Source organism: Hibiscus syriacus, unplaced genomic scaffold (assembly GCF_006381635.1).
Source record: "Hibiscus syriacus cultivar Baekdansim isolate YM2019G1 unplaced genomic scaffold, ASM638163v2 tig00110332_pilon, whole genome shotgun sequence".
NCBI lineage: Eukaryota > Viridiplantae > Streptophyta > Magnoliopsida > Malvales > Malvaceae > Hibiscus > Hibiscus syriacus.
Window position 1 is genome coordinate 620,487 of NW_024062688.1, and position 19,037 is coordinate 639,523.

The following is a 19,037-nucleotide window of genomic DNA, read 5'->3' on the forward strand; positions in this document are numbered from 1 at the left end:
ATATATCGAAATTAGAAATCGGGTATTATTTAAAAAATGAAATCGTGAATCTAAAAATGAAAACACTTAACTACACCAAACATTTCTGTCATGGTTTGAAAAGGGCAGCAATACAAAGGCAACATTTACACATCGTGAGTCCCCACTAACTACCAACCAATTACCAAACCAAATTCAATGGTAAATGACCTCTCTTTCCTTCCCAACGTTTATTAGTCTCCACCAACTCAACTAAGCTGCTGCTCCATTTTGTTAGTTGGTTAGCCCACCGATAAACTCATAAATCTCATTTTGTAACTCAATACAGAAGCAACTCTCTCCATCTAAATACAAACTTTTAGATTAAGGCAAAGTGAAGCAAAATGGGCGGTGCTGATGGAAAGGTGTTCACTTTGGCTCAAGTCTCTGAGCACAACGAGCGCAAAGACTGTTGGCTCATCATCAATGGCAAGGTCATCTCTTCTTTCTTGTTCTTTTTCTTTTTTCATGAGTTGGTGGTATGTCTGTTTAGTGTCAAAGTTTAAGACTTAGCATGTTTTTGAAATGGTGGGTACTTTCAAGTTTGCCTTTTTTTAATGTTTTGTTTGTTGGTTTTGGATTGATTTGTAAATCCATTAACTAAGAATTTGGGGTTTAAGATTTGAAGGTGTGGTTGTGGTTGTAGATAGCTTCTAGCAGGAAGAACTATCATGCTTTCAGCCTTTGCATCTAACAATTAGATCTCAAGTTGCAATTGTTTACACCATTGCTGATTTTTCTTTATAAAGATATGGCAAATATAAAAGGTATAATTACAAAAATATGCATTAACGTTTCACTAAATAATTATTCAGTAAAATTTATTCCATAGCTGCAGTGTTTCCTGAAGTTAACTGTTTAAATGTAAAGAGACTTTCCTTTGCATGCTGCAATTCGAGATAAATCCAATCAACAGTGACAAGCTTTATTTGTGATGGTACGCATGATATATTGTCATTAGCTTTGAAGATCAACACTCTCTCTATATATAATGTGATTTTTACTTTATTTCGGCCTCCATCTCGTTCTCGAAACAGGTTTATGACATGACAAAGTTTTTGGAAGACCACCCTGGTGGTGATGAAGTGTTATTATCAGCAACAGGTACAAGCTTCTGAATTATGAATATGGCCGAGAGGCAGACATGGTTTTAATATGTATATTTTGCAGGGAAGGATGCCACTGGTGATTTCGAGGATGTTGGCCATAGCGATAGTGCCAGAGACATGATGGATCAATTCTGTGTCGGAGAGATCGATGTCTCGACCATCCCGAAGAAGACCAAACATAAACCCTCAACACAGTCTCACTATAATCAGGACAAGACATCTGAGTTCATTGTCAAGCTCCTTCAGTTCTTGGTTCCCCTCGCCATCCTGGGTTTGGCGGTCGGAATCCCCATCTACACGAAATCGTTTTAAGATCCCGTTATGTTCCCATCTATGGTAATCATTGAAACTGATTGTTTTCTGTGTTGTGTAATCCATGGTTGCTAGAGGTAATGGATGCTGTTTGAAACTCTTTTACTTTTACTGAACGCTGAACCAAGAAAGTATAATTAGTATTTTGTTTATTTTAAAGTGGCATATGAAAGAATTTAGAGAAAGAATTTTAATGGTACTTAGAATTTGATTTGAATCTTTAAGTATAAAAGGTAAAGTGACTAAATTGTCAATATTAAATTAAAATGACTAAATTTCAGATGTACAAAGAGTAGAGGAGCTTGAGCGTATTTTAACAGACATAAAACTTATATATGATTAAACATTATTATAACAAAAGAAATAAAACTGAGTACAGAACAGGATACTTTTTTTCGGCTGGGTAGAGCGGGGGGAAATTGAAATGATGAAAGACTAGAGAGGTAGAAAAATATAAAGATCAAATATATATTTATTACAAAGAAGGGTAAACTACATATTTAGTCACCCATCTATTGCTTAATTTCTGTTTTGGTCACCAGCTATATTTCTTTTAGAATCATACTTAATGTTACGTTTTGATTTTAATTTAGTCATCCATCGATAAAAATTAACAATGATACTAACATGTCACCTTAAGATATTATCACAAAAAATATTGAAAATAATTTATAAAAAAATCACGTCAATATCTATGTTAATTTTTGTTAATATATTATTTTTTTCATTGTTTATTAGAGTTAAAAATGAGAAAAAGAAAATAAATCACACAAATTTTAACCCTACAAAACTTTCGTAATTTTGTAATTTTTTGTTTCTTTAAGGATGATATAACGATCACTCATTCTTTGTTAAGACTAACCTTATCTCAAGCATACTATTTTGATAGTAAATTTATTTTCATAATATTTTAATAACTATTGTCATAACCTTTTTTTCTAAAACATTTTTATTATTTTTTAAAAATGATTATGACTTTATTTTGGAAAAATTGATGATTTGGAATTAAATTGAAAAGAGTCGCCATCGACTTTTGGGTTAGGTAGGTCGAATACCTAAAAACGTCTTTTAAAACAATTTTAAAGAAAATCGTTTTTTAAAGATAAAAGTGGTATGCGTTGACCAAAGATTTAATTTAAAAAAAAGTTCAGGAATCGGTTACGCGTGGGGAAGGATTAGCACCCCACAGCGCCCAAAATTTGGTACTGTATCGCTTATACCTTGTCGTAAATGGTGGAATATAAAATTCAAATCTAAAGTAAAACTATGATCTATTTATTGAATATTAATTAAAATAAAAGAGAAAAAAACCCTTTCCTCGATAAGAAATCCCGAGATTTGCAATCCTCTGTCGGGAAAGCTACCTCGTCTATTTCTTACTCGTAAAGAATATTTTCTCTTTAAATTAAAAAATTGATATCGAAAATTGACATAGAATGCAACATATTTTATTTTTTTCAAAACATACATCATTAATATTAAGATTCAATAAATAAATGAAGAAATAATAATAAAGATTAAAATTTAAAACATTAAACAATATGAACATAAAATAAAATAACATAACAAAAATATGATAACAATAAAAATTAAAAATAATTTCTATAAGCTTGTAAAAAAGGAAGAATTTGCGCTTTCAAATCCATATTCTGTTTGAACGTCGTATCGGATTGCACCACTTCGGTCAAGTGATACTTTTCACGCCCGTTCTACAAATATTTGTTCTTGAAAATAGTCGAGTGAATAAAAAGGTATAACAGTAAAAAAAAAAAGGTGTAACAGTAATAATTTGTTAAATTTCAAAGTAGATGTGCATAGAAGTATAATATAAGGCCGAAATGTATCAAAACAATATGCATAAAGTACAGAAAATGCTTATAATAAAAACGTAGTTAAGCACATAATGTATTATATATATATATATATATATATATATGTACATATACACAATAATCAATAAACACTAACTAAACACATATATAGTGAAACATTAATTTTAATATTAAAAAAATGTGAAAATAATTAATCAATATACAAAGAAAACAGGCACACAATGTATAACGATGTAACTTAAAACATACATACACAAATAAAAAATACTACACACATATATATGGATAAATCATAAAAATTTCACGTGGTGTTTTAAAATGATAGGCAAACATAATAACAGGGATCTAATGAGCAATAAACCACAAGCACTAAGACATTGAAAATGGTGACTAAAATGAATTTAGGACAAAACATACGCTTTAAAACATAAAATACTCTATTTTATACATTCGTAAATATTAAAGGACTATAATCAAATATTATGTGGAATCAAAGATCCAAAATCTAAATATGAACAAACATTATAACTAAATCATAGAGACCTAAACAGGAACTATTAAAATCATGAGATAAATATCTAAACATTGAAAAATAAAAATAATCAAGCAAATAGGACTAAAACAAAATAATATAAACATATACAAATTAAGTATAAATAAAATGAGATGTCCTTAGTTTAAATAAGACCATAAAACTATTTAAGGTTAAATAGGGATGAATTTACAACATAAACAACATAGGAGACCAGAACAGAAGAAATTTAAAATTTACATTAATGATCGAAATGATAAAAATACAACTATAGAGGACCAAATTTAACATTACCCCCTAAATCCCAGTACACGGGTATGCGTTTACAAAGGAGCAAGGACCAAAGTTGAGATTAACCATAAAAATTAAGAACACGCGTGCAAGATTTCAGAGCCACGAGGACCAAAGATGCTATTAACCCTAAATGTAAAAACACGCAGACCCCTAGCCCCTTAAATGACGTCGCTTCATTTGGTGGTTATATACCACCTTAAGGGTTTTGAAAACCCTTATTTTTCATTCCCCAACTCCCTCAACCGCCTCACTCTTTCTCCACTCTCTTTCTCTTCTTATTCGTTCCTCCTCACGAAATCAACACGACTCCCCGACCACCGTAAGTCGGTGGCTACGGGGAGCACCACAACCTTAACCACTCCTTTTTTCTCTCCCAATCCTTAGTAACCAAAAATCAACTGAAAACCCACCCTAAGAAAAACTAGATCTAGGGAAAGAGAGGTTGTTTTACCTTCGGTGGTGGCTCCTTTTCACTCCGGCAAGGATACAACGCTCGGATCTCTCTCTAAAGGTAACGTATCTCTCGGTTTTTTTTTGTTTTGAGCTTTCTTTTTCGGCTCTTTTTTTTTTCTTTTTTTTAAAACCCCGAATCCATCCTCTCTCTCTCTGATTGCATATTGATTTTTATCTTCTCTTTTTTTGGATGAGATGATGATATCTAGAAAAATAGGGGATGGGTCTCACTGATTTTTCATGATTACATCCCGATTTTTCGGGATTTAATTTGGTTTTTAATGGGTTTTCGGATTTGATATTGTTTTGGGTACTGTTATTGACTGATATATCACTGTAGGGCTTCTGTTGATGACATCGGAGGCTCAAGAACGATCGGCGGTGACGCGGCTGTGCAATTGAAGAGTTGAAGGCGGTGGCTGAGTTTTAATTTAGGGTTTAAAACCCCATTTGTCATCGATCTGGACCATTAGATGGGTCCAGATCGAATGGTTTCTGTTGGTGCGACGTGGAGACGTTGATACCCTAAGGTTAGGGTTTAGTTGGGTCGGTGTAGGTTGTGCACTGGGTTAGGGTCTGTAACTGGGCTGCTGAGTGATGTGTTTGGGCTTGGGTCAATTGAGCTTCGTTTGTTGGGCATGGGTTGTTGGCTTGTAACCTGATATTGGGTTTCAAATGGCTTGCAAAAGAATATAATTTATATTAATAATAAAAATGAAAAGAATAATAATAATAATAATAATAATAATAATAATGATAATAATAATAATAATATATAGAAATAGATAGAAAAGACCCGGACAAAAACTGGTGTCTACAACTGCCCCTTTTTGCTTAGAAATTGGATGGTTTGTTGTTGGCGACGACACTGCTCATACGCGATGAAGAGATCTGGTCAGGGGACGACACTGCTCATACGTGATGAAGAGTTCTTTGCAATCTTTAAGAAGGGTGATAACATTGTTCCTACGTGATGAGGATGACGAGTTATCTAGGGTGACACGACTCCTACACGATGAGGAGGTCTAGTCTGTGGATGACACGGCTCATACGTAATGAAAAGTTCTGGCCATTTTTAGGAATGATAACACGGTTTCTACGTGATGAGGAAGGCTGGTTATCTAAGGTTAACGTAGCTCCTACGTGATGAGGAGGTTTGGTTAAGGGATAACATGGTTCCTACATGATAAGGACGGATGACCATCTTTATTGATAAGGTAGATAACACGGGTCCTTCACGATGAGGAAGGTTGGTTATCTAATGTTGACGCTGCTCCTACGTGATGAGGAGATCCGGTCAACTGATTTTGACTGATTCATTGCTTCACTAATGAAATAGATCTTGAAAATCCTGTTAGAAAATGGTCATATGACATGTTGGCAATGTGCCCTAAGAATGATCTAAATGCATGTTTAAAGGGTTATGCTTAGTTCGATCCTGGTATTTGGAATCTCTCATGCTCTTAGATCTGAATACACGAGATTTATGCATTTGCCCATGCCTGGGCTTTGATTGGTTACTTTCTTGACCTCTCACTAAATATTCTTTGACTTGGTTCTTCTGATCTACCCCGAGAAAGTTTATCTTGCCTTTTTGATTCTTTGGTCATTGATTGATTTTCTGAGAAAATTTGATCATAATGGACTCTCCTTGCTGTGTATCTTTAAATTGGGACTTCTTTGCTTGGAAGGTTATGTTGAAACTGATTTCCTTGATTTACCCTCCTTATCCAATAATTCGGGTAATAATTTAGGGAAGTATCTTCATACATGCTTTCTGGTAAACACTTGTTTTGAAATCCCCATACTCTGACACTTTTCAGAGTAAGGCATAATAATCGACATTGTTATTGATCAATAATTTCGTGAATATATGCAAGGACAATGAATCAAATTAAAAAAATTTCATTGAAAATAGGCAATGAGAAAATACAATCTTTTGGGGACAAGAAACAATTAAGTATTACAGGAAGAACAAAGGATGTATACATTGAATATCAAATGCTAAGTCCTTATATTTCTTCACCCCAAACCTTTCTTAAAAGTTGACATGTGTCTCAAAGATTCAGATCGTACAAAAGATGTGTGAGTATGAGAATCTTTCCCTTAACCGTTAGGCTTCCGAGGGAATCCGCCATTTCAAATCCTAACTATTCGAGGCGTCCATTACGAATTTTTAACTCGAATCCTCATTTGGTTTCAAGATGCCCATTTTGGGTTTTCATATTGAACCCTCATTTATTTATTTATTTTTTTCTTTTTTCATTTTTCATTTTTCATTTTTTTTCATTTTTTTTCTTCAAGTGTAATATCATTTGACCGAATCGGAATTCACATGATTAGGTAAATCTTCTCCATCCATTTCTATTAACACCAAATCTCCTCCTCAGAATGCCTTTTTTACCACATAGGGACCTTCCCAGTTTGGCATCCACTTCCCTCGAAAGTCTTTTTGCATAGGTAGGATCTTTTTTAGCACCAAATCACCTTCACGAAATTCTCAAGGTCTAACCTTCTTGTCATATGCTTGTATCATCCTTTTCTGGTACATTTGGCCATGGCAAATAGCTCTCAGCCTTTTCTCCTCAATCAAATTCAATTGATCAAACCTACTTTGTACCCAATCAACCTCGTCAAGTTTCAACTCAATCAATACTCTCAGAGATGGGATTTCCACCTCAACAGGTAAAACTGCTTCCATCCCATATACCAAAGAGAATGGTGTTGCTCCAGTAGATGTACGAACGAATGTGCAATAAGCAAACAACGCAAAAGGTAACTTCTCATGCCATTCTTTATATGTTTCAGTTGCTTTTGTGATGATATTCTTGATTTTTTTATTCGCTGCCTCTACCGTCTCATTCATTTTTGGATGATAAGGAGCCGAATTGTGATGTTTGATATTTAACTTGGTGCAAACTTCCTTCATTAAGTCATTGTTCAGATTCAACACATTATATGTAATGATCCTTTCAGGTGTTTCATATCTACAAATGATTTCTGTTTTTAGAAATCTGCACACTGCTCCTTTTGTGACATTAACATAAGAGGCAGCTTTAACCCATTTGGTGAAGTAGTCTATAGCCACTATGATAAAACGATGTCAATTTGAGGCCTTTGGTGAAATTGCCCCAATGACATCGATGCCCTACATTGAAAATGGCCAAGGCGTGTTCATTACATGGAGTGGTGAAGGAGGAACATGTATTTGGTTATCATGAATCTGGCATTTATGACATTTTCAAGTAAATCTGATACAATCTCCTTCCATAGTGGACCAAAAATATCCAAACCTCATGATTTGTCTAACCATTGTGAATCCATTTGCATGTGTTCCGCAAACCCCTTCATGTACTTCTTCAAGTATTTTATTGGCCTCAATTATATCCACACATCTCAAAAGCACTTGATCCTTGCTTTTTTTATACAAAATACCTCCATCAAGGATATACCCCATTGCTAATCTTCTTAAGGTCCGTTTGTCATTCTCAATTGCCTCAGCTGGGTAAGCCCGATACTTCACATACTGGAGAATATCATAATACCATGGGAAACCATCCTCTTCCTCTTCCTCAATATTGCAACAATGAGCTGACATCTCTCTTATACTCATCCGAATAGGCATCATTCGAGATTGATCGTCGGCCTTAAACATAGCTGCCAACGTAGCCAAGGCATCTGCCATTTGATTTTCTTCACGGGGAAGATAAGTAAAAGAAATCTCTTCAAACTCTTTGATCAACTCCATCACCAAGTTATTTTATTCTATCAATATGGAATCTCGAGTCATCCACTCCCCACGAAGTTGATAAATAACCAAAGCAGAATTGCCGAATACTTCCAGGCTTTTAACTTTGCGCTCAATTGCAGCTTGAATACACTCTTCATATTCTGCGATATTGTTAGTGCATTCAAAGGCGAGCTTACTAGTAAAAGGATAATGATCTCCCTCAGGTAAAACTAGTATTGCCCCAATTCCATGTCCCACAGCATTCGAAGCACCATCAAAGTTCATTTTCCATGCTTCATTTTTCGGAGTATCTTCTTCAGTAACAAATATACTCATTAAGTCCTCATTCAGAAAATCAAATTTTACTGGTTCATAGTCTTCTAATGCTCTGCTTGCTAGGAAATCGGCAATAACACTTCCTTTAACTGATTTCTGATTTATATAGACTATATCAAATTCGGACAACAACATTTTCCATCTCGCCATCCTTCCAGTTAGAGCCGTTGATTCTATCAGGTACTTTAACAGATCCAATCTTAATATCAACCAAGTAGTGTGATACAGCAAATACTGTCTCAGCCTCTTAGTAGTCCATACTAAATCACAACACAATTTTTCGATAGAGGAATATCGAGTCTCACAATCAGTGAATTTCTTACTGAGATAGTAAATAACTCGTTCTCTTCTTCCAGTTTTGTCATGTTGAACCAGCACACATCCCATTGACTTCTCAAAGACAGTCAAATATAAAATTAATAGTTTGTTTGGGATTGGTGGCATCAGGAGTGGAGCATTAATAAAGTAACTCTTAACTCTATCGAAGCATTTTTGGCAACTATCATCCCATTCTCCTGGGTTTTGATTTCTCAGTAATCAGAATATTAGATCACATTTCTCGGTCAACTGAGAGATGAATCTGGTAATATAATTTAACCTCCCCAGAAAACCTCGTACTTCTTTTTGCGTTCTAGGGGGTGGTAATTCCAAAATTGCTTTGACTTTATCAGGATCTATTTCTATCTCATTCTCACTGACTACAAATCCCAACAACTTCCTTGAAGTAGCTCTGAATATGCACTTGGCTGGGTTAAGCTTGAGCTGGTATTTTCTTAATCTTAAAAACAGTTTCCTTAAGACTTTTACATGTTCTTCTTCGATTTGTGATTTGGCAATCATATCATCCACGTACACTTCTATCTCTTTGTGCATCATATCGTGGAACAAAGTAACCATGGCTTTTTGATATGTTGCCCCGGTATTATTAAGTCCAAAGGGAATCACCTTGTAACAAAATATACCCCACATTGTCACAAACGTTGTCTTTTCCATGTCTTCTGGGTCCATCTTGATTTGATTGTAACCTGAGAAACCATCCATGAAATAGAAAAGAGCATGACCGACCGTATTGTCAACCAAATTGTCGATATGTGGGAGTGGAAAATTATCTTTGGGACTCACTCTGTTAAAATCCTGGTAGTCAACACACATATGAACTTTGCCATATTTATTTGGGACTGCCATTATGTTTGCTACCCATTTAGGCTATTTGGCTACCTATAAGAACCCTGCATCAAAATGCTTCTTCACCTCTTCCTTTATTTTTAATAGCATATCCGGTCTCATCCTTCGATGTTTTTGTTGAACAGGCTTGCACTCTGGTTTTATTGGTAGCTTGTGCATCACAATGTCAGTATCCAATCCCGACATGTCTTGATAAGACCAGGAAAAAACATATTTACATTATCGTAGAAGGCTTATAAGATCCTCTATTGTTTTTTGTGAGAGTGAAGTGCCAATGTTGACTTCATGTCTGCCATCTTCTGTTCCCAAATTTATTGTTTCAGTTTTCTCTTAATGGGGCAATTTTTGTGTGTCTTCTTTCTCTATCATTCTAATAAGTTCAGAGTTTAACTCACATTCCTCATCATCTTTATAACCTTCATATTCTTCGAGACACATGTCATTTTTAAAATCAATTTATGGTTCTGAAATATCATTATTCGAACAATTGATATCTGAAGACCTGCAAATAAAAAAATGATATATTTGGCTGTGGACAATAATCTTATTTAATATTTACCAAAGTAATAATTATCAATGAAGAACAAATAATTAAAGAATTAAATGAGAGATTTTCTATAAAGAGAATGAGGAGAAAATATCTTTTCATTAAAGCAATGACAAATAACAGTTAGTCTTTTACAAAAGCCCTATTATATTTGGGTCAAAAGGAGACAGATTTGTTATTATGCATTACTTTGAAGAGTGCTTATAGTACACAGGGAGTTCTTCAACAGTGTAATTGTTCAAAACATAGCCAGGAGGACACGGACGGATTGATGACAGTGAGCATTCTCCAATAGAATCATCCGTGATAGCATTGATGCTCAGGATTCCCATTAAATCTTCAACTAATTTTATTTCTTTACTGTTCTATGACTGTTTCATCATGTCAATCACAAATCCTTCAGACACAAAAGATTTAGAGGTGGTGGCATGATCATGGGTCCCCAAACAACATCTTCTCCTTGTACTCTTGCCTTCCTCCTTTCATTAAGCTTTTTTGTATCTCTGACTCTATCATGGTACGTTGTTCTGTATCCGAGACCAAAATAATTTCTTTTAGGAACTGGAGCCAACCCTTCAGTGATGCCTTGCAGTTTATTCCCCAAACATTTACCTACCTTCACTCCTCTAGCTAATATCTCCTTTAACTGCATCTTTGTATTCTTCGAAAGATGAGGAGTGGGAATTTTTTTGCCTTCAGGGACAAAAGTGGCATTAACAAATTCCAATGACTGGAATGAGGACTCTATTGCATTTTCATCTACCCCTACATATGGTGTTTCCATAGTGATAGAGGCAATGATGTCTTCTTCTGCTTTGATGGTCACCAGAGTCCCATCAACAATGAATCAGAGTCCCTACAAAAGTTTTATTCAACACTTTGATCAGAGTATTTCGATGTACTTCTGAATGCAACAGTAAAGATAGGATTGAAATCCTTGCTGGGGTCTTATGAAATTATTCTACAATGTTATACTCGCTGTGTTTCAAAAACTTTAAAAATTCCTGAGCCTCCTCAATCTTAACAGGTTCATTTACTTTATCATCAGGATCTTCAATAACCACAGCTCTTGGTTTATCAGCCTTTCCAGGAGCATAGCATCTTTCACTCCTAGTGAAAAATCCAACTTCAGCAACCTCCTCCTCCTTGCTCTCAGGAGTATTAATTTGGCATGTATAGTCCCAGGGAACACGCTTGTTACTTTTGTAGGCAAAAGGCGTCAGGGTTTTAATCACTACCCTAGATGTTGTATTTCCACTGCTTGCCTCATAATTTGGTTTCGATATGACCAGTACAAAAGGCAAAATGAGTATTAATTTGGCAGATATATCTTTCATTCTCAATCATTCATTCTTCATAGAACTGCAACTCCTGTTTGTTCATTAATTCTTGGACCATCTGCCTGAATTCTTGACAGTCCTGAATTCGATGACCATTTTCACCACGGTATTCACAAAAATTCTCTGTCTTTTCTGTTGAATACTCATTTATAGGGTTCAACAACCCTCTCTTCTTTATTTGAACATATACCCATTTCAGTGGCATTCTTACTTCTTCAATCCTCATTTTAATTCTCTGATTTTTCTCAATAGCATTCACTCCCTGATTTTGATGATTTGGAAGTGGGTTTGTAGCAACATAAGGTGCTTCAGAATCATTAAAGGATACCACATTTCTCTTGATCAGATCTTCAACCACTCTTTTGAAAATGAGACACTTTTCAATGTTATGCCCTCTGAGATTTGCATGATATTCGCATGTCTCATTTTCATTAAACCATTTTGGATAAGGTGGTTTAATTGGATCAATAAATTTTGGTGACACTACGTGAGCTTAGACTAATCCATGGAAAAGCTCACTGTAAGTCATTGGTATGGGAGTGAACGTCATTCTTTCATTATTATGCTCGCGCTTAGTCTCTCATTGGGATGAAGAAGTTCTCATCTTCGGCTTGTTCACAGAGAAATTTACATTATTCACCTCTCATTCTTTCTTTTTCACATAGGGTTTCTTTACAGGAGTTTGGCTACCGACAATCTGTCCCTTCTTTAATGCTCTCTAGATCATCTCACCGCACATCACGATATCAGAGAAACTCTTAGTTGCCACTCCTAATATATGATCAATATAGGGAGATTTTAACGTATCTATAAACATTGTTATAAATTCCCTCTCAATAAGTGGTGGGTGCACTTGAGCAACAATATCCCTCCAGCGCTGAGCATATTGACGAAAGGTCTCATTATGCTTCATCTTTATATTTTGGAGAGTAACACGATCAGGCATCATGTCAGTAACGTGCTGGTACTGTTCTTTGAATGTGTTTGCTAAATCCTTCTATGATCCTATCTTAGCTCGGGTTAATTGATTATACCAACTGACAGCTGAACTTGTCAGACTGGCTTGGAAACAGTGAATTAATAGTCTATCATCCTTCAAAAATCCCGTCATTCTTCGATAAAACATGGTCAAGTAAGTGACATGGCAAGTTTTTCCACCATACTTCTCAAATTCTGGCATATTTTAACTTTGGGGGTAGGATTAAGTCTGACACTAGACTTAGTTCCTCTGCATCCATTCTGTCTTGAGAACCCTGTTTTCCCATCTCTTTGAAAAAACCCTTACATCAGTCTTTTAAATGTTCTGGTACCTCGGTTTTAGATCTCTTCGTTTCCTTAGGATCTACATCAATATACTCATGTGGTCTATTTTGAGGGTTAGGTTTGGCCATTTGAACTTTTAATGCTGAAGACCCTGCAGGCTGCTCGACTAGCTTTTCAGGTGAGATAATTAACCTCGGGGTAGACTCCTGCCTAGAAGCTTCAACCGGAGCAATACTTGGTTCATTAGCTGTTTCAATATGTAACCCATACATTTTGGTCATCATATCACTCACTATGTTAGCCTGACTTTGCAAGATTTGATCTATAATTGTCTTTTGTAACTGCTCCATTTTTGCCTGCCAATCTTGTTGTATTTTTAATAACTCTTCTTGCATCTCTTTCTTTAATTGCTCAATCTTGCCATCCATGGTTTTACTTCGTGTGTGATGAGGATTGATGTTTTCACTTGCCAGAATCGTCTGTCACATAACCCTTTAAGAATTAATTTCTTTGTTCTTTTAAATTTGAATGCATATTATTGGTAATGTGTTATAAATGATGCATTTTATTGGTGATGCATTATAAATGATGAATTTATTTATGCAGAATGAATGATGCAAGTGCAAAATGCAAACAAAAGGCGTTGATCCAAGCAATAACCATTCGGAAATAACTTTCATTGGATAAAAAGTTTCACTCATTACAAAGGAGTTCTTTTACATATAAGGCCTAGCCATCAGACTCAACTCTACAATTTCATTCATAATAGCAATGATCTCCTTTGTATACTCAAAAACCGGATTTGTGCGCAGTTGGATGATCTCCGCTCTATTGGCTAATTCATTCATGTACTGAGCAACTCCACCCATTTGAGCTATAGCTTCACCCATCATGCGCTCACGTTCTTCTACCAAGGATCGGTAATGCTCATATGTATTTTCCCATCCCTTATTGATGCGATCGGTTTCTTTTTCCAGATTGGTGATATGAATTCGGCATTTATGGAGTTCACCTTTCAATTCTCTGATTTCTTTCTGGAAATACTTGTTTTCTTCGAGAGCAACTCTTAGGTCCATTGAAGCGGGAGGAACTTACACTTGCAGAAAGGATTGCTCAAGGTTTGATACATGACTTTTGAGCTCATCATTTATAGCTCGAGATTGGTTTATCTCTTCTTCGAATCTCATATGCAATTCTCCCATTTCTCCCATGAGCTCATCTACTTGTATACTTTTTGTAGAGAATCTTTACATCCACGATTCAATCTCTGCCTGTTTTCTATCAAGGATTCGATTCCATCCCTGTCTTTCAGATCACATCTCCTCTTTATTTCACTTTCTTTCTTCTTCGAGCTCTGTAATTCTTCGATCTCTGTCCTCAAAGTCCTTAATTATACTGTTCATCTCAGTTTTTAACCCCTGGACTTGATTATTTTCTTCTTCCAATTCTTTCAAGCTGACTTCTTTCTCTTCCTGGAGTTTTTGAGCTCTACGAGCCTCAGCTTTATACTGCTTGATCAATTCTTTTTTATCAGCCTCTAGCTCACCTACTTTTGTTTTTCCAGCTTCTATCTTATTGACCTGACACTTATTCTCGATTTCCAGACTTTTAATTCGTCGCTTTACGACTGCTAATTCTCTGGCCCACTTTTGTGGCACTTTACTCGACCCAAGTCTCTTTCTCGCTTGTTGCATCCTTTGATAATCCTTCTTTAGGTCTTCTAAATCAGCTTCCACCTCCTCTTTCCGTTCCCTCATCATTATAAACTGTCTGGCATGAAATTCAGCCTCGATAGTTAACATGAAGTTTTCTCCCTCCATCTCTTTTATTTTCTTGGAATCTTTAGCCTTTTCTATCTCAAACTCAATTCTTTGGATTTCTAAATTCGAAGAGATATTTCTAATTTGTTCTTCCATCGACCTTGATCCCTCTCCAGATGCTAAAGGGATTTTATCATTTACCCTTTTTATTCTCCAAGCTTCATAATCAGGCGTCAAGATAACATCCGCTCCAACTACTTTAGTCCTGAAAATCAACCTCCAAGAGTCAGCCACATCTTTAATTTTCTTTCTATAATTAACTTCTTTATAATCAAATTCAACATCAGTCAGTCCATGAGTCACAGGAACAAATTATCGGGCACCGTATTGTCTCAATACCAATAAAGGATCATATCCTACTCCTCCCCACAGTCCAGTAATATAATCCAGTCCAAATCACCACACTTGAACAAGATTTGAGTATGTATCAGCCACGGAGTTCGCCATGCTATGTTTTGACTCTGTAGATTCCTGAAGAATTCAATCCACTGATATTTCTGTGATACTTCAGGCCACTCTTTCTTAAGGTACTCAAAACGATTATAGTTTACTTTTTTCTCCTTCCAAAATGACTTCTGATCCATACAGTAAGTAATTGAGCACAACCCATAAAACGGCCTCCACCCAACCTTCTACATATATTCAAAGATCGGAAAGTTTCAGCAAGAATCGCATGGACTGAATTCACTTCTCTTTCTAACTTCTCAACCAAATCAAATACTGCCAGCTCGATCAGCCCCAAACACTTTGGGAAGCTTATTAAACCATATATACCCAAAGAAAACACATCTCTCCGCATATTTTCATCTACGTGTGCTTCAGATATCTTTTGTAAGTGGGACCACGACATTCCCTCACTTTCTCCCTCTCATTGTAAGCGATCATTTACCCATTTATCGCTCGTACCCGATATCTTTGCAAGCTTTGACTTAAACGAAGGCCCTTTTATCGATCGGGAGTAAATTTTATCCACTTTAACACTTGGTAAATTCAGCATGAAGTGGTATTCCTCATGGGTTGGAGTCATGTCCTCTCGATTGATTGTGAAACAACTATAGGTCGGATTCCAAAACTGTATCATGCTTCGTATGAGAACCGAGTCTACCTTCACATATATCAGATGAAATATATCCCCATAAGTCTGTTGAAAAGCTTGCCTCTCAGTAAGATTCCAACTCTCCCGAATTGTTTTCAATCCCTGAAGCTCATTCTGTTTTAAAAAAGCTGGTGTGTAATCAGACAACTCTGACACGTAATTCCCTGAGAGGTTATCCCCTTGCTCTTTCTGTTTGGCTTCGGACCAATTCTTTACATCTGTCGGATTCACTTCTTTGTTTAGGAAACTCCTTTCCATCGTGAAAGTCTTTCCACTTTATCGATACTCACAGATCAATCACCTTTTCTAATGATATGTGCATGTAGTATGAATAAGGAAAAAAACAAAACAAAACAAACAAAACAAAATAGTTAGTCAAAACAATTGTATAAATTCAACATAAAAAGATATGTATAACATTAAATAAATCTAATCCATTTATATGCTATCTACCCGAATAAAGTTCATAAAAAAAGTCCTACCCCAAACATGTTCTCTACCCTCCTAAATTTATTTAATCAAATCCTAACTGTACATAAATTCTATTTCACATGCTTTAAAAGAATAAATCTATTCTATATACTCAAAAATAAATAAATAAATAAATAAAAGTTAGAGTAGGTTTCTCCATCGTTTACGCCTATTTTGGGTACCTACTGACGGACAGAGGTTCGGCATGACTCTACCTTGTGTGACCGTTCTATGGTTCACTATATGCATGGTTTCATCTCTAACAGGAAAAGAGACTCAAATTGTCCTTGATGTTGGTGCCCCCTTGGGCTGCCAAACCCTCGATCCTCACCTATTACAGGTTTCGAACGGAATGAGTTCAATTCGAGGGGATCACTGCCTTAAACCCATACGAGGAATAAATTCCTACGAAGGTATAAGGAATGTATCCCATGAGTTATTTGCTAAAACTCATACGAAGAATAAATTGTTACGAGAGTAAAGCAATCACCCTGACTAATTTGGATCGAATCTCATGTCTAGAGCTCATGTTATTCAAATGTAAGTGATGTGTGTGAGGAGAAACATACAAACCTTTGACTCAAAACAGAAAAAAAAAGAAAAAACTCGATAAGAACTTAGATATATCTGAAAAACAAAAACAATTAAAATGTTAGTATGTAAAAATAAAGAATTTAGAAAAAGAAAAAAATCAATAAATAGATCATAATTTAACTAGAGACTTGAACTTATAATTTCCACAATAACGACAAAATATAAGCGACTGACAGCCTGACTCTCTTAGATGTCCCTAGCAGAGTCGCCAAACTGTCATACCTTTTTTCTAAAACATTTTTATTATTTTTTAAAAACGATTATGACTTTATTTTGGAAAAATTGATGATTTGAAATTAATTTGAAATTAAATTGAAAAGAGTCGCCATCGACCTTTGGGTTAGGTAGGTTGAATACCTAAAAACGTCTTTTAAAACAATTTTAAAGAAAATCATTTTTAAAGATAAAAGTGGTTTGCGTTGACAAAAGATTTAATTAAAAAAAAAGTTCGAGAATCGGTTACGCGTGGGGAATGATTAGCACTCCACAGAGCCCAAAATTTGGTACTGTATCGCTTATACCTTGTCGTAAATGGTTGAATTTAAAATTCAAATCTAAAGTAAAACTATGATATTTATTGAATATTAATTAAAATAAAAGAGAGAAAAAAAACCTTTCCTCGATAAGAAATCCCGAGATTTGCAATCCTCCGTCGGGAAAGCTACCTCGTCTATTTCTTACTCGTAAAGAGTATTTTCCTTTAAATTAAAAAAAAAGATATCGAAAATTGACATAGAATGCAACATATTTTTTTTTTTCAAAACATACATCATTAATATTAAGATTCAATAAATAAATGAAGAAATTATAATAAAGATTAAAATTTAAAACATTAAACAATATGAACATAAAATAAAATTACATAACAAAAATATGATAACAATAAAAATTAAAAATAATTTCTATAAGCTTTTAAAAAAGGAAGAATTTGCGCTTTCAAATTCTTATTCTGTTTGAACGTCGTATCGGATTGCACCACTTCGATCAAGTGATACTTTCCATGCCCGTTCTACAAATCTTTGTTCTTGAAAATAGTCGAGTGAAATATATTTAATAATGAATAAAAAGGTTTAACAGTAAAAAAAAGTGTAACATTAATAATTTGTTAAATTTCAAAGTAGATGTGCATAGAAGTATAATATAAGGTCGAAATGTATCAAAACAATATGCATAAAGTACAGAAAATGCTTATAATAAAAACGTAGTTAAGCACATAATGTATTTATTATATATATATATATATATATATATATGTACATATACACAATAATCAATAAACACTAACTAAACACATATATAGTGAAACATTAATTTTAATATTAAAAAAATGTGAAAATAATTAATCAATATACAAAGAAACCAGGCACACAATGTATAACGATGTAACTTAAAACATACATACACAAATAAAAATTACTAGACACATATCTATGGATAAATCATAAAAATTTCACGTGGTGTTTTAAAATGATAGGCAAACAGAATAACAGGGATCTAATGAGCAATAAACCACAAGCACTAAGACATTGAAAAGGTGACTAAAATGAATTTAGGACAAAACATACGCTTTAAAACATAAAATACTCTATTTTATACATTCGTAAATATTAAAGGACTAAAATCAAATATTATGTGGAATCAAAGATCCAAAATCTAAATATGAACAAACATTATAACTAAATCATAGGGACCTAAACAAGAACTATTAAAATCATGAGATAACTATCTAAACATTGAAAAATAAAAATAATCAAGCAAATAGGACTAAAACAAAATAATATAAACATATACAAATTAAGTATAAATAAAATGAGATGTCCTTAGTTTAAATAAGACCATAAAACTATTTAAGGTTAAATAGGAATGAATTTACAACATAAACAACATAGGAGACCAGAACAGAAGAAATTTAAAATTTACATTAATGATCGAAATGATAAAAATACAACTACAGAGGACCAAATTTAACATTACCCCCTAAATCCCAGTACACGGGTATGCGTTTACAAAGGAGCAAGGACCAAAGTTGAGATTAACCATAAAAATTAAGAACACGCGTGCAAGATTTCAGAGCCACGAGGACCAAAGATGCTATTAACCTTAAA

The 19,037-nt window shown here is 34.6% G+C and overlaps 1 protein-coding gene across 2 annotated transcripts; it reads left to right on the forward strand.

The window, feature by feature from the left end:
- Positions 1-270: 270 nt before the first annotated feature.
- LOC120119881 (cytochrome b5-like) lies at positions 271-1,550 on the forward strand. Of its 2 annotated transcripts, none has more exons than XM_039139679.1 (3): positions 271-447; positions 1,056-1,122; positions 1,189-1,550. In XM_039139679.1, the coding sequence occupies exons 1-3, from the start codon at positions 376-378 to the stop codon at positions 1,437-1,439; spliced, it is 390 nt and encodes a 129-aa protein (XP_038995610.1). In that variant the 5' UTR covers positions 271-375; the 3' UTR covers positions 1,440-1,550. The 2 variants fall into 2 exon arrangements, with proteins under 2 accessions (XP_038995610.1, XP_038995609.1); XM_039139678.1 differs by having other exon boundaries at positions 279-452.
- Positions 1,551-19,037: the final 17,487 nt, after the last annotated feature.

What these genes read in the sequence shown, in the direction of transcription:
- LOC120119881 (XM_039139678.1), top strand. Translation starts at nt 363, where the DNA reads ATGGGCGGTGCTGATGGAAAGGTGTTCACTTTGGCTCAAGTCTCTGAG. An exon ending in GGCTCATCATCAATGGCAAG is followed by an intron (nt 453 to 1,055) that starts GTCATCTCTTCT and finishes TTCTCGAAACAG; the next exon opens with GTTTATGACATGACAAAGTT. An exon ending in AGTGTTATTATCAGCAACAG is followed by an intron (nt 1,123 to 1,188) that starts GTACAAGCTTCT and finishes TATATTTTGCAG; the next exon opens with GGAAGGATGCCACTGGTGAT.